This window comes from Vespula vulgaris, chromosome 8, assembly GCF_905475345.1.
Source record: "Vespula vulgaris chromosome 8, iyVesVulg1.1, whole genome shotgun sequence".
In the NCBI taxonomy this organism is placed as follows: Eukaryota; Metazoa; Arthropoda; class Insecta; order Hymenoptera; family Vespidae; genus Vespula; species Vespula vulgaris.
Window position 1 is genome coordinate 98378 of NC_066593.1, and position 15347 is coordinate 113724.

The window sequence follows — 15347 nt, forward strand, 5'->3', positions numbered from 1 at the left end:
TTTAAGTATTTACGCGTTTCTCATCTACATCGAAAAGTGGGTATTTACAAGAGGAAGCGAAATATCATCCACTTTCGATGCCCTCCCCTTTAGCCTTAAATCGCGGAAATGGAGATCGATTTAGTTTCTTTCTACGTTAGAACATAGGTACCGTCGTCGTGTCGCCGGCGCCGGTAACGAAATCGATAATCGACGAAAGCCATACACTCGCACATTTTGCTCTTTTATACAAATTTGCAATCTACAGGAAGGAACCACGGTTGAAACGCGGCTGAAACGTGATAACCCTCCTACTCGCTGCGTGGCGCAGAGGAGTATTCGCACGGGCATTCATCCTTATAACGATTAACGATACGTTCACGTATGATACGAAGGGAGAGATAACGAGAAATGACCTCCGGTGATACATTAGATTTCCAACAAGATTTTCTTAAGCATCGAAACAGGCAGTAATTTGTAGGACTATCGCAATTACGTACCACGAGTGACAGACTTAACTTAAGTAAATCGGCATTCATCTAATCGTAAGAGTAAAGATAAAGATTCATTCTTCTTTTTTCCCCCTCTTTAAAAACAACGCTCGTATTTGTGTCGTTAGTACGATTACTCGCAAAAGGGAGGAAACGTTGTCTTCTCTTCAAGACACTATTATACAGATAGTTAACGTTACAATAAAATCCAGAATATTGTAGACCGAAAGAAATCGGGGACTTGCTTTGACTTTTTTCGTCGTCGTTCGTTTTTCGCTTCTCTACTTTTTCTTTCTTCCTTTTTTTTTTTTTTCTTTTTGGTTCGAACGCCTCATTCCTTTATACTCTCTCTTCGAACGTTTTGTCCGGTTTTCGTGATGGAAAACCAAACGATATGTTTCTATCGCGTTCCCTCGCTTTCAATCCCCTTTTCCAGCAGTCTACGTTTTTAACTTATGCCGGCTCCGACACGCCGCGACGTGTGATCGATTTTTCACACAGTATCGCACCAACGAATTAACCCTTTTCAGTATACGTTATTCTGGTTGCACGATTGATTTTTGAATTTCGTCTACGTATTTTTACTTACATCGACTAGACAAATTGTACAGTGTGTACCGTAGTAAAAGTTGAATAAACTTTATGCTATTGATTTGTATAAAATATCTTCCATGTTCCAAAGGTATGTACAGTACATAAATTACGCGACGCTGCGTATGTGTTTCTTTGTGTATTCTCAAGTGTATGCATGGAGCACGTGCGTGTGTCTGTATATATACACTTTCTCGTTCAACTGTACATATTTATATTTATATATGTACAAACACACGCAGGCACGTGTATGTGTAGGCATTCGTACTAAATGTCACGCGTTCGTGCACACAGCTTTCTCTCTCTCTCTCTCTCTCCCTCTCTCTTTCTCTCGATTCACGTGCATACACATTTATCGACGCAGTATCAATTTCAAAGTCTTCCTTTAATATAAAAAGGGCACTTGATTCAACATAAGTTCGTAAAATGGCGATTTCATTTACGGGGTAGGAAATAAATTCGTTAAAGTAAAAGAGGCTTGTGTTGTTGAACTCACATACGACGTGCGTCACATACGCTTTCTCTCTCTCTCGTACTTCTTTCGCGAGCGACAAGATAATTAACAACGAATCTTTCTTTTTTCTAATACATGGTGTACTTCTCGAGGCAGCGTCACACCGAGCTTTCTCTCTTGGCCATCACAACGGGCGTAGTCACGGTCGCCTCTTTCTGCGACTGGACGCAGCACTGAGCAGGAACTCTCGTTTCGATGTCCTTCGACAAGAGCGTGCATGTACTTGGACAGGTTCTACCGACGACTCCTAACCCTGCGTACAACATCGGTGGACTCATCGTCATAGATTGAACGCTCTGAGTCGGCCAGTGCTGTCTCGGTAGCGTGCACACTCCGTCGTCGTACACGCTTCCGATGATGGGCTGAAACTGAAGGATTTTTTATTTCTCTCTCTCCCTCTCTCTCTCTTTCTCTCTTCCTTTCTCCGGCTCTCAAGGGAAAGAGAAAACGGCGTTTTTCTTACACTTTTGTGCTTGGTAGATAAATTTGAAAATTCGTGCAGGGGCATCCCGTTGCGAATGGTGCAGTAGCCAACGTAGCTACCGTGGCCGGTTAAAGAAGTGATGGTCGAGTGTTCCAAGAGACTTCTCGACGGAGAAGTTTCTATCGTCGATACCAGTCGTCTTTTTCTCAAATATTCCGAGGGCTCGTCACCTGAGAAAAACAAAATTGCATGAGCGGTTAATAACGATTGATAATCGAGAAGGGAGAAATTTTCTTCGATCGTTTCATCGCAAATACGTAGACATATACTATACGAACCGGTGATTTGCTGAGGTATGATGTCCGGATTCTTCTCGTCGCTCTCGCTCAGATCACCGCTGGTGTCCAATTTCCTGAACGGACTACCTGGATGCTTTTCGTCGTTAAGAAGGCTGCTACCTTCGCGAAACCTCAATTCACGCTGTATCGGCACGGGTTTCGTTTGCTTCCCATGTTCCTCTATTTGCGACTTGCCACGTTCCTCGACGTTGGTGTGTTGGATCCTCAAAACGACCATGACTATTACCGCGACGATTATCAAGGCCGTTACCACGCCGATCATGACACTGAACATCGGCGTTAATCTAACGTTTTGCCGTGGCCTTTCTGAAAAAGCCAACGACTGATCTTACTATCGTATTTTCCGTCCTATTCGTCTAATTCGTCCTGCGTGCGGAGAAAAGGAAGAAAAGTTCGATCGATCGCATTCGAAGCTTTTTGTCCGTATGCTTCAACTTTCATACTTTCCTTCCGTTTCTCGCGATTAATTCGGAAAAGAAGATCGTTGTGAAAAGAGATTACACGCGTTTACCTGACTCGGATGTTAATTGTTTTTCAGGGAGCCTCAACGTTCCTGCCTGCACGACCATTGCCTCGCTGCGCCCTTTATCGTTGTACGCGTAAATGCACGCCTGATAAAGAGCACCGGACTCGAGTTGAGCGACGCTGAAACGCGGCACCGGCGATGTTAAATTTGCACGCAATTCCTGGCTGTTGCTCTCCCTCACCTCGAGAAGAAAGGATTGCGGTAAGCCGCCGTTGAAACCCTCGGTGCATCGCACCGAAAACGAGTTGGTCGATGTGTTCGAGGTAGTACAATTGTGTACCATATCCGGGCGACCTGTCAGGCGGGGATAGGGAGGAAAGAGATAGTTACGCTAAATCAAGTTCCTCTCAATCTTCAAATTCGTTCGATCCGTTCGACGTCTTTTTTTCTTTCTTTCTTTTTTTTTCTTTTTTTTTTTTTTACCCGGATAAAACGAAAAGTTTATATATAAAGTACGTTTGGATGGAACCGTGCGATCGATGATCCTTTAGAAAGGAGCGCAATATCTTAGGTGGCTTAACGAAGCCGACAAAAGGAATGCAAATGCCCATTGTTCCTTCGTAGGGGTACCTCTATAGGGTACCTCTTTCGCGCTATTTTTCCAAGCTTACCTCTTGAAAATATAGCCGCGGTAAGGGGAAAGGTAGGACGTGTCGCGTGGCCGAGAGAGGGAAAATATTTTCTCTTTTCTCGTCTTCTTTTTCTTTTTTTTTTTGTTCTTTCCTTTCTTCTTTTTTTCTTTTTCCAAAGAATATCCTCACGGCGTGGCGCGACGCGCCGGAAGCACGGTTGTTCGAGATAACAAAAACGAGAGAGAATACTTTCGTTCTCCGTGAAAAATCGCGCGCGATGAATTTTTGCGACTCCAAGTCCACTAGGGCTTTTATCTTTAGCGGAAAAATGATGATAGCGATTTAGTTTGATTTTCAAGGAGCTTGCAGCGCGACTCGGAAAGATTCGCCGGGACGAAAAAAAATACATCATCTCTCAGGTTCGACAAGCGGACATGGATTTATCATACGTACATATACCCTATCTTCGAAAACTTTGAGTCGACTCGAAAGTCCGCACGACAAAAGGAAAACTGCCGGATATTACCTTTGTGCTCGGTGTTCGGCAATGCCAACGGCGACATCCGATATTCGATTATCGAGGTCTTTCGATTTTCGTGATCGTTGCTGCATAAGGATAACTCACCGGCGGGTATAATGTGATAGACGCAAGGCACTTGTTGATGCCCTATACGATTCGTGGCCCAACATAGCAACGTTCCGTAATCCAATTCCGTCATCGGCGTGTACGAAACGATCGAGGATGTGCCTGCTCTGGCGATATGACCCGCGGCAACGTCGATACTCTCCGCAGAATTGTTGAACGTCCACCGGAACTGCACTTCCGCGGGATTCGCTTCCACTTGACAGGATATGTTGGCCTTTTCTTGTTTAGCCACGCCGTGGAACTTGGTTTGGTTCGGCTTGCAAGTTGGCGCGACTGCAAAAATACGTAAATGGACGATAGAGACGACGGAGACCGATTTGCGAGTCGAGTCGCTAAATCCGAATTAACGCGGGAAAATAATGCGAATAGATTTTACCAAAATTATGTGCTAACGTACGCCATTAATAATTTAATAAGCAAAATTGATAGGGCGGAATTTCAATATCCTTGTCGACGCCGTCATATCCTTTCGCGTACGCTTTTATAGGAGGATTTAATAATAATTCAAACCAAATAAGCGGACATGTTTGTTATAAATTTATAACGGTTGGATACGTACTTATGTAGGTACACGTATTATATATTGGCAGGATTATTAAACCGTGGGATTTCATTTTCATATTTATAATCGATGGAAAGTCGAAAGATTAATGACGATCGAGGCGACGCGACGGTTCGCTTTCCGGTCAAATTCCCTTCGAAATCGCTTTTATTTCGTCGTCAGCGTTGTCGCCGGTATGCATCGATTATAGAACGTAACGCGGTTGTCGCGTTCCACGATGAGGGAATGAGGATTTCGTGGAAATAATTTTCTGCGGTGCTTCTTCTTCTTCTCGCGCGAAAGATAATAGCGTACGCGAGTGTACGTAAATATGCCACCGACCCGACGCGACCCCGAAGCGCAGATCCGACGCGCAACTCAAACGCGGAATCGCGGCACTCGTCCGGACTCGCGCGTACTATCCTACGTAGCTCGTAGAATTAACGTCGTTCGCGCAGATGCGATACTCACACATGACGTTCAGATAAAAGGGCGAGCTCTCCCCGTCGCCCTCGACGTTGTATCCCACGCACGTGTAATTGCCAGCGCTCTTACGGTCGACTCCTTGGAGCACCAAACTCTGGTTACTGATTATGATGCCTTGCGTGACGTTGTGATAAAGTGCCTTGCCCTACGGAAGAATTTGACGATTTTTAATTGGCACGGGGAAACGAGGAAACAACATCTCCCTATTCGCTCGACGCTCGGAATCGTCGCGAGATCGAATGCGCGCCTACGTAATCGCTTTTACCTCCTCGAAGCAAGGATATATCGTCGCTACGCCGAGGCGAAATTTATTAAAAAGACTTGTCGAACCGACTCGATAAGATTCCTTCTAAAGATCATGTTCGGAGATATTTCTCTCTCTCTTTTCTAGCTTTTTCATTATCAACGAGACGAATCGAGGAAGAGAAATCGTAAGAAAAAATTTCTTACCTGATGACGCCACTCGACTTTGGTAACCGGTGGCTCGGCTTGTATCAAACAATCAAAGTAGACGTCCATACCTTCTCGAATCGTGCTAGGGTCCAAGGACGTTCCCAGTTGTATTTTCGTTTCCGGCGTGTCTGTAAATATGGTCGATCGACGAGCGAACGCTTGAGTATCGTTTATGGGAAAGAAGTGGTGCGGTTTTAACGACCGAAAAGGAAAGAGAAGAGAGAAAAGAAAATGTTCGCGCGCAAATTCGTCCGTTCGTCGGAGACGAACGTCGTTTCAACTTTCCTTCGGGCAAGATAAAATGCGTCGTTAATACTCTTACATTGTATCTCGAGTATCCAGTCGTCCTCTATCGGCGCGCTTCCCGTGATCGAATTTTCAGCTCGGCATGACAAGTGTCTACCGGCATCTGCTTTGGTCGCCATAAAAGATAAGACGCTGCTGGTCGTGTTCCCATCGCTCGAAGTCTGTAACAACGTCGCCCGCAACTTTTATTCGTTTTCTCTTTTTTTTTCTTCTTTTTTATTTTTTTTTTTTTCTTATATTTGCTCTCTTTCTTTCTCTTCTTATCTCCTTACTTTATCTTACATTTTTCCACTATATGAATTATACATACGTCAAAAGCTTATCTATCATCGGAAAGAGGGGAAGAACGCTCGAACTCGAGTCAAAATCCTCGATCGATCTGTACTTTTTCTTATTATCGATGCGAGAGGGGGGGGGGGGGAAGGAAGAAAAGACGCTGAATCTTTTTCAGCCAATTTCATTGTGGCGGAAGTGCATTTTTCCGCTCCGATCGTCGCGTCTCAGCCGAATCGATAGCAAGTCGCAAGCTGCTCTGATAACACGAAGGACTACGTCGCATCGAGACGTGGCAAGGACGCGAAAGGGATTACGAGTGATGGATGGAAGGAAGTCGTTTCAGAAGCTCTTATTTTTCCCTCGCGTATATCTCTCGCCGACGAATTTTCGATCGACCTAAACTACGACTACCTACTTACTACGTATGCTCATTTCTGCATCCTCTTATTTCGGTCTTCTTTCTTATATGGCCTGAGAGATCGCGGAAGGAAAGAATTTTTGTTGTGCTTCCGATCCATGGAGTTGCGTATCTTTTTCTTTCTTTTCTCCTCTTCTTCCTTTCTATTTTCTTTTTTTCTTGTTTAATCCGATAAGACGACGATGTAAATATTTGAAACGTCGTACGGACAAGGAAAGATGCAGCGACTCGTGGAAGAAGGGAGAATTACCAAAAGAAAATATTGTTTCAGACTCGATACACTTGGTTCCGTAGCACTTTGTTTTGTTGCTTATATAAGAAACTTAAACAAAAGGGGATGTGTGTGCGCGTGTGTGTGTGTATATATATATATATATATAGAGAGAGAGAGAATATAGAGTAAGGGACCGATGGAGCGTGAGGGGTGCTAGTGGGAAACGGCCGAGAGAAATACGAGCGGCAAACTATAATCTATTGGAGAACGCAGCGAGGGTAGGACTCGTTTTTCTTCCTCTTCTTCTCCTTCTTCAACGTGCAAAGTTGAACGGTGAGTCTTTCGTTTTCTTTACCGTGGCATATTCGATGAAATCGAGTCGTCGAGTCGGAAAGAATAAGTATTTTTTTGTGCGCTGATTGCACTCGCAATTGCGACTAATCATTCGTAAACACGGAGTAATTCGTGGCGGCGTATCAATTAATTAAAAGCAACACCGGCAAGCCGACTGTCACGCATCAATTTAGCTTAATTACGTGCTCGCTAGGACGGTATCCATGGGTTGGCACGTCCGCGCACGAGCGAGCTAGTTGTTGCAAGGTTAAAGGGAGAAGGATGCGAACGGCGTGGCGCGGCGTTATCGCGTCAGTGGCTTACTTTGATTTAAATTACCTCGGGCTCTTAACGACGCTTTTACCGGCGGCTTAAGCCGCGGCACGAGCTCATGATAACGATATCTCACACGCCATTTCGACGAATACACGCCAAGTTAATGCGCGCGAGCACGAGCTACCTTCGGGATACGTACACACGGCTGGCTCTGTTTTACGGCTCGTGTACGAGGCGTGTACGAGGCGTGTAAAGAACGCCAAAGAAAAGAACGCCGGAGAGTCACAAAATTACGAATTATCTCGAGTCTCTACGCTTCGATCGTACAAATCGAGTCTCGAAAGCATTTTCCGTCACTTCTTTTCGCGCTACTACTCCCGCGAAAAAGGAGCCAATAATCCGATTCTTGGGGATGCCAGAGTACTCTTAACGAATTTCTTTCTTCCTATACTTTCGTGCCGGTCCGACGTGGCGGCGTTCTGCCTCTTTCCCTGTTATCTCCTAAAACTATTTCGTCGATTTTTAAGTTCGAGCTCCGATTCGAGTCAGTAGCGAGAACGGGCTATTGGAATTATGGTTTCCGTTTCCTCACCGTTTCCTTGGAATCCACTAAACGTTGACCGTTCCTCCACCAAGTCACGATCGCCGGTGGTCGCGAACCGGAAGTTCTGCAGACGAGCTCGTACCTTTTGCCAGCCGATAGAGGTTGATTAGCATCCCTTATCTTCACTTCCAGCGGGCTGACTGAAACAGTTGTCATTTTTATTCCTCTCTCTCTCTCTCTCTCGTTTTTTTCTTTCTTTCTTTCTTTAAAACGTAACATCGCGCTCGAGGCTTTGTACCTTTTACCGAGAACGCGTAGGCCTTGATAAACCTACCTTTTCATTTTTTTCCCTGCCGAGTCTAGATGTGGCAATAAATTTCTATAATTGCGATGAAAAGATAAATTCTATCTCGTATACCGGAGAACCATGTAATTAAAACATTTTATACGATACCTTAACGCGATAAAATATATCGTGCCGGAAAATAAAGCTGCGGTATAATGCGATCGTTTGTATTTTGCAATAAACAGAGCGGATGGAATATGGTCCATGATAAGCGTCCATGATATTGAATCTCTCGATGTGAACGTATTTAAATAGCGAGGAGGTCGAATATTTTTCCAATTAGAAATGATTTCCCGTAAAAGATGTCAAAGCATTTGTAGGTATTCGTAATTTCGTTACGCGTCTTGGTACGCGCTGCGTTGGAGAAGTTATCAGGTGGACGAGTCATTATTTTTTAGATGAAAATAATTAAAACGAATTATAAGTCCTGCAATTAACTTACGGATCTTGGTTTTGTCTCGTATTTTTAGAGAATCGTTCCCCGCAGGATAATCAATCCTCTCTCATTGTTCTCTCTTTCTAATTCCTCTTTTCGCGATAGCACCGTGTAACCGAGAGGACGTGCTATACTGCGACAAATTGACGTTGATAAATTCTCTTTGTTATAAAGCTATACATCATTTGTGCTCCGTCGCAGCCTTCGCCAGGAACGGGAATCGAGTTATTCGGAAAATTGTCTACCGTCTTTGCTCGACTTCTCTTTGCTTTGAAACGTCCACTTCTCTCTCTCTGTTTAACTGTCCGTCTGTTGTCTATCTCATTCTCTCTCTCTCTCTCTCTCTCTCTCTCTCTCTCTCGTCACGATCTGAAATTCTTTGTTCAATAAAAGACAAATTTTCGTTAGCGAAATGGAGGAGAAAGAACCGTTCGCTCGGTGGCATTCATAAAGTTTAACATGATATTGTCGACGCGACGTACGTATATACTTGCGCACGCGCGCCCACACACACACACACACATACCACGCATGTATTTTCTTCTCTTCACGTCGTTCTTATTTTATTATTCGCGCAAACCGGAGATCGAAGATGTATACACAAGTGTATTCCTCCTTGACGGCATTTTCAACTGTACTTCGGTCGCGCTTTGACGGCGCTTTGACGGTGCGAAGAATGGCGCTTTGACGGCGCTTTGACGGCGCTTTGACGGCCCTTTGACGGCGCATGTCCGACCACGATCGGTCGGTATTTTTGAAAATTTAGACGAGAAGCGCGTATACGAGGGAGCTCTTAGAATATTCGTTTCGACGTGGAAAAGAAAATCGAGTATACCGTCCGAGCGAGCCCGATTAAAGAGGCGTTTTGGAGCGTTCGTGAATCATTGAACGATTCCAATGATCAATCTCGTGCATTACGTCACATTTTTTACGTGATTTCGTTCGTCGAATAAAATGAAGCGTTCTCCGTTTGGACGTTTCGAAAAACTCGTCGAAAAGAGACGCTTCGATGAGAGAAGGATGTGTTAGGAGAAACGTACGTATTCTTGTACGTTTTAGATACGCGTACTTTCCGAAGGAACGAGATCGAGTCTCGTGAGTGTGCGTCGAACGTTTCCATTTTTATAGGAGCCACGAGGACGTGCCATCTACGAGGAGGAGGAGAGAAGTTCCTGGAAAGAAGACAAGGGAATATTGGATGGAAAGCGTCATTCTCGATGAAGGAGAAGCGAGCGTGAAGCGTGGCCAAAAGAAAGACGGGGAAAGGAGGAAGCGAAGATGCGACCGTCTATGTTCGAGCAAACGAAATGCTCGTAAAAATCATCCTCCTTCCGACGCGTCTTTCAGATACACGTGTTTTTCGTTAAAGCGGCTCTATGTTCCGAACAACGAGCGTACGGCCTAGCGAATCTATGCATGGCTAATGGTTATCGATTTTCAAGTGTACGTCGCATCGGTGCTGCCGACAGAACGGTCGACGATAAACAAGCGCGGTTCGCGTCGCGTATAACGAGGCCGTTCATTAATCCGCGATTCCGGCTAGCGTGGGATTTGTCACGCGTATTATACAAACAGCCGGTACGCGTACCCCGTTCGAGAATCCGCCCGGCTGTAGGTTGGTCCTAGTACAGATTGGGCAAAGGTACGAGAAGAGTGTGTCTATGCGCGCGTGTGAGAGAGAATATGCGGGAAACCTTGTTCCGAAGCACTTGTTCTACCTCGTACGTGCTTCTGCAGCGTGCTTAAAATTTAGGACAGTCTACCACTGTATCGTACAGCGGCCCTGTAAAAGTGGCAAAAACCTTTTGTACGAGATTAGCTCCTATTGCTTTCCGAAGGTCTCTCTCTCTCTCTCTCTGCGTGGGAGCGAATTTTGCTGATACGCCAGACCTGATTTTCCTCGCGAGCGCGCTCTTAAAAAAATATGTGAACGTCATTAAGGCAACGTACCGGCAACGTTATTTTCCCAAACTGCCTACTCACCTAGATAACGATCTTAGTTAAGTATAGATAGAAATTTCGTAAGGGCAAACATTGTTCGGGTTCGCAGTATCGTTCGATTCCGGATAGGATAAATATTTTACGGTCGAAGGCGGTCACAAATAAGCGAAAGATTATTTTGGATTCGGCGCGTATAGATCGATACCGAGCAGGAATATCATCGTCCCTTGTGGAAACTCTGGTAGATAAGCAGGAGTGTACGGTTACGCGAGTAATTCTCTACGCCGTTCGAATTACCGTGGAACGTAGGATAATCCGTACCTACGAGTTAAATCGTCCTTTCGCGTTGTACGAGAATCGCGTTTATCTTTCTCTTTACCTTTCTCTCTTGTTCTTCGCACGGGTTCGTTTGTAATATAATCTTTATACCGCGTCCGAAGGACTTCTCCGCGGTTCGTCGTGCAACGAGAAGATCGAACGTATGCCCTTTCCAAACAATTGGTTAGTCGCGTACAAAGGGATTTCAGATACTCGAATTCTCTCGTACGTGTACTTACTCGACGTACGAAATAAAACTCGTTTCAACGTCGATTTAACGTCTAGTTAGCTGCATTCTCTCTCTCTCATACGCTCGGCATCCTTTATCGAGAAATTTATCTCGTCGCCGCGCCGTGTCCGCGACATAGCGCATTCATTTTCATTGATTTATCGACGCTTTTGTTGACTGTAAATTAGGATGAGTGCCTTCGGTATTCGGTTCGGAGAGAACCAAGTGGAATTAGCGGATAGAATTTCACCGCGACATTTGTAATTCGGTAACTATCTCGACTCATCGAGTCGTTCGCTTTGTTTCGCCGGAACGTTCGTTTAATACGCAATTATCTTGACCGTTTGAAACTTGCGGTACCTAATGGATGTATAAAAAGGCATTGGGGCGGCAGTTCATTCGCTTCGACTTGAATCAAATTCAAGTTTATGATCGTCGAGCGTGGAACAAGGAAATGCCCCCGACGATAATTTTTGTCCAGGTTGTCCGCGGGACTTTGAAATGGACGGTATCGTTTGTAATACCGCAAAGTGCGCTCTTTCGAAGGGGGAAAGAGAGCAAGCTTCGTTCTCTCGCGTCGACACGATCGCGCGTGTAGCAAGCCGCGATATCCCTCGTTTACCCTCGTTTCGGCGTAGCGCCGTGTACACGGTACTTACCTACCGACGTACGTGCCACATGGTACACGTTTGTCTCGCTCGCGAGAGCGCGATTCTACGCGAAAAGCTTCTCTATGGAAGGGTCCGTCTTTTCTTTTTCAACGCGACGTCGATCCTCTTTGGCCTTTTTATACGTTCCGTCCTCTTGGTAGACGTCTTGGTAGTCGTCTTTGCAGTCGCACTCGGTAGTCATCCTTACCGCCTAAGGCTAAGCTTTCGCGTTTCTGTTCCTACGTCCGTCGCACACCGGTACCATTTTCCTCGCTTAGAAATTCAGGCCAGTCTCTTGACGGAGCGAGAGCGAGAGGGAGGGTCTATTCAACGATGCCGGATATCCATTCAGAGGGCGAGGGAGAGAGAGAAAGAGAGTTGGAAAGACGTTGCGTCTTTAAAAGGACGCCATGGATCAACGCCGACCAAGAAATATTCTCGATGTTCCGCTTCCTCTCCTTGCATCGGACTTTTTCTCGAGGAATACGAGAGTAGTTGCAATATTTATTGCCACCTGGCGCCGGTTACCACTGACACGCGTCAGCTTTACCGTTCCTCGACCGTCCTGACTACTTGTCGACTATACGTTATGCGACGTGTTTCGTTCGCTCGGAAACGTCTACTTCGGCAACGATCGTGCGAATTATTATTATATTATACGTTTCCTCGCGAACGCCGTCTAAAGTTTATACTTGATCTTTTCAAGACGCATCGCCGTGCTTCGAGACAACGTCTTTCAAATACTGCTTTTAACGGAAACACAAGGTTTAACCGTAACTTTTAACTTTTTCAAGTTCAATCTACTTTTACCGAATTGCGACTGAATGTCTTTAAAGTCGTCCATATCGAAGGTTTCTTTTGCTTTTCTTCGAATACGCGATTCTCTGCTGATCGAAAGTTATTAATCGGCGAAATTGATTCAATCACTGGTCTTGGTCGTTCTAAAAGGAGAAAGAGACGAGAGCAATTTCGACGTCTTACTTTTTCTCAACGAATTACGATCGAGAGCTTTTGATCGTTCGGAGGAGATTTCGAGCGGAAAACTCGCGCGGTAAGTAAGGAGTTTTCCAGTTTGCATAAATAGTCTAAATGCGAGATGAAATCATAGAAAGTCGCGGAATTAGTTTCGTATCGTATGCGTTGCCACCGTCGTGTTTTGCTAATTTTTTGCATTTTCTACGATAATTGTAAGAAAGTTGCTCGCGTTTGATATTTCCAATTCTGACTATTCCCTCTGGACGGCATTCTACTGCCTCGACGGTGTTGATTTGACGACATTGGGTATTGCCAATCTCTTTGCCTTTCTATGATAATTGCTCGTCTCTCTCTCATTTCGGAGAAGAAAACTCGAGGGAAAAGATAGTATCGAGCGTGAGCGCGAGAAAATTGATACGAAGCGTTATATTCGGGCGAGTGAAGAGATATCATTCGTAACTCGATCGTCTCATGCGTGCACACGTCGTACGGATAATCCGATGATATCGTAGTAGCGTGGAGAAAGTAATTGTTTCGTCGTCCCGTCGGACAACTTGGTTGGCGAGAGAGAGAGAGAGAGAGAGAGAGAGAGAGAGTCGGATGAAGAGAGAGCGTGTAACGCGCGAGTGTGTTAAATCTTGGAGATATTATACCGTGCGCGCAAACACGTCCGCCGGGTGACACGACGTAGCGTAAGAAGGAGATGACGGATCGCAAGTTGCAGTCATTAATTCGTTGCGTTTCCTCCTGCGCTTTTAACGAAGAGGAAAACGCCGACTACGCCGAAGACGTTCGATCGAAATTGTCGAAAATGATAGCGAAGCGTGGAAGGATATATTCTGCGAGATTCAACGAATTGAATTGCAAAGCGAATGAAAGCCAAACTTTGCGGATAAGGATCCTTCGATGAAAAGCGGTCTGCGTTTCGACGCTCCGACGCTCCGCGACCCTCCGAGTATATTCGAGCGAGCGTATAAACCTTGCATTTGCATACGTATGCATACGCGTCGTAAAGGCAGGTATATAGGCATATCTATGGACGTACGTGCATATTATGTAATACGTTGTTACGTATATGCGCTGGGTGGCAATAACAAATAAAGATAACGCGCAGGATTTCTGTGGAAGCAGTTTGTTTAGAAAGGCCTCCAACGAAATCCTCGATGCGATATAATTAATTCTTCTATTACTCGGTACACGTGTTTCTAAATAATAAGGCTAATTCGAGTAGACGTTATTATAGCGAAATTCGGCTTTTGTGAGTTGGCGAGCTTCCTTCTCTTTGTAGGTACCGTTCGCGAAGAAAAATTCGCTCGGAAAAGAGTTTGTAGGAAATGCGAAAGAGGCTACCTCTCTGGGAACTAGGAAGTAAAAGGAGAGAAGGGACGGATAGGTGTACTTTCTTAAAAAGATGGAAGCTCGAGCGCGGCCGTTAAGATTTTTTACGGACGAGAACCCTGATCCGCAGTCGGTACGATTCCCGCACCCGTCTTTCGTTGCATGCGCCTTTCCTTACTCTCTTTTTGAATCGAGTAATTGATCGACGAAATTCAATTTCCAACGGATAATGAAATTCAAGCAACGTGCGGATTCGCCGCGTCTCCGCCAGACGATCGCTTCTTTCCTCTACTCGAGAGACCGCCGAGATTCAGCCACGTGTCCGTATTGCGTTTGAATTTTCTTTTCAAGCGAGGACCTCGTACGAAGCCCACGTAAATACATCATCGATCTGGCCTCGATTAACGTTCCTCTTCATTCCATAATCCTCCTTGAAATCTCTTTATCTTTGACGTATCCTTTCGTTTCCCCGACGTGTAAAACGACCCTAGACGTACCTACGTATGAATAACGGGGAAAACCGTTCGTTAAACGTCTTTCGATCGTCGACGTTGCGTGAAATGTTTCGGCGAGTAGAACGAAAAGGGTACGTCTACGTAAGGCGGAACGAAACGTTGTTTTTAGAATCAACGGGGAGATCGTTTTTCTCCCTTTCAATCTGTTCCATTAAACGATTAAAAAGTTATATTCGTGTACGAGCGTTCGAGAGCAAGGTATTGAGAGGAGGAAAGTGTCTTTTACAAAGAAATCATTCGTACGTCGGTCGAGCAGCTTTCCCTCCTTTTCCTCGCGTCGAAAGGAGTCGCGCAGGCATTGTCGACAAACGCGTCCTCGAACAAACTCTTTAAATACGTTCCTCCTACGCGAGATCCTTCGTGTGCTTTTAAAAAAGAAAAAAAAAAAAAAAAATGCTGCCACCGTTTTGCCGACTCGAAACGAAAAGACATCCGGCCCCGGCCCTGGATTCTCTTCGGTTGCCCTTGACGGCGAGCGAGGTCGTTCGATTTCGTTCGTTTCATCGTTACATACGTCCAATCGTCGAAATAAAACGACGCTAATTCAAATCGTAGCTTTACCCGATTGTAAACTATTATCTCTTATAAAGTTCCACGATAGCCCTCTCGAGAGCTCCGAATAACCCGATAAATATATATAAAACTTTCGT

The 15347-nt window shown here is 45.1% G+C and overlaps 1 protein-coding gene across 1 annotated transcript in view; it reads right to left on the minus strand.

The window, feature by feature from the left end:
* Positions 1 to 755: 755 nt before the first annotated feature.
* The window catches only part of LOC127065840 (nephrin-like), a 72711-nt gene continuing 58119 nt past the window's right edge, over positions 756 to 15347 (minus strand). The window contains exons 6-14 of the mRNA XM_050998728.1: positions 7998 to 8149; positions 5905 to 6049; positions 5580 to 5710; positions 5115 to 5274; positions 4082 to 4375; positions 2870 to 3178; positions 2338 to 2664; positions 2039 to 2229; positions 756 to 1943 (exon numbers count right to left, since the gene is read on the minus strand). Coding sequence (XP_050854685.1) covers positions 1674 to 1943; positions 2039 to 2229; positions 2338 to 2664; positions 2870 to 3178; positions 4082 to 4375; positions 5115 to 5274; positions 5580 to 5710; positions 5905 to 6049; positions 7998 to 8149 — 1979 coding nt within the window. The 3' untranslated portion in view covers positions 756 to 1673. The remainder of the gene's footprint in view (positions 1944 to 2038; positions 2230 to 2337; positions 2665 to 2869; positions 3179 to 4081; positions 4376 to 5114; positions 5275 to 5579; positions 5711 to 5904; positions 6050 to 7997; positions 8150 to 15347) is intronic.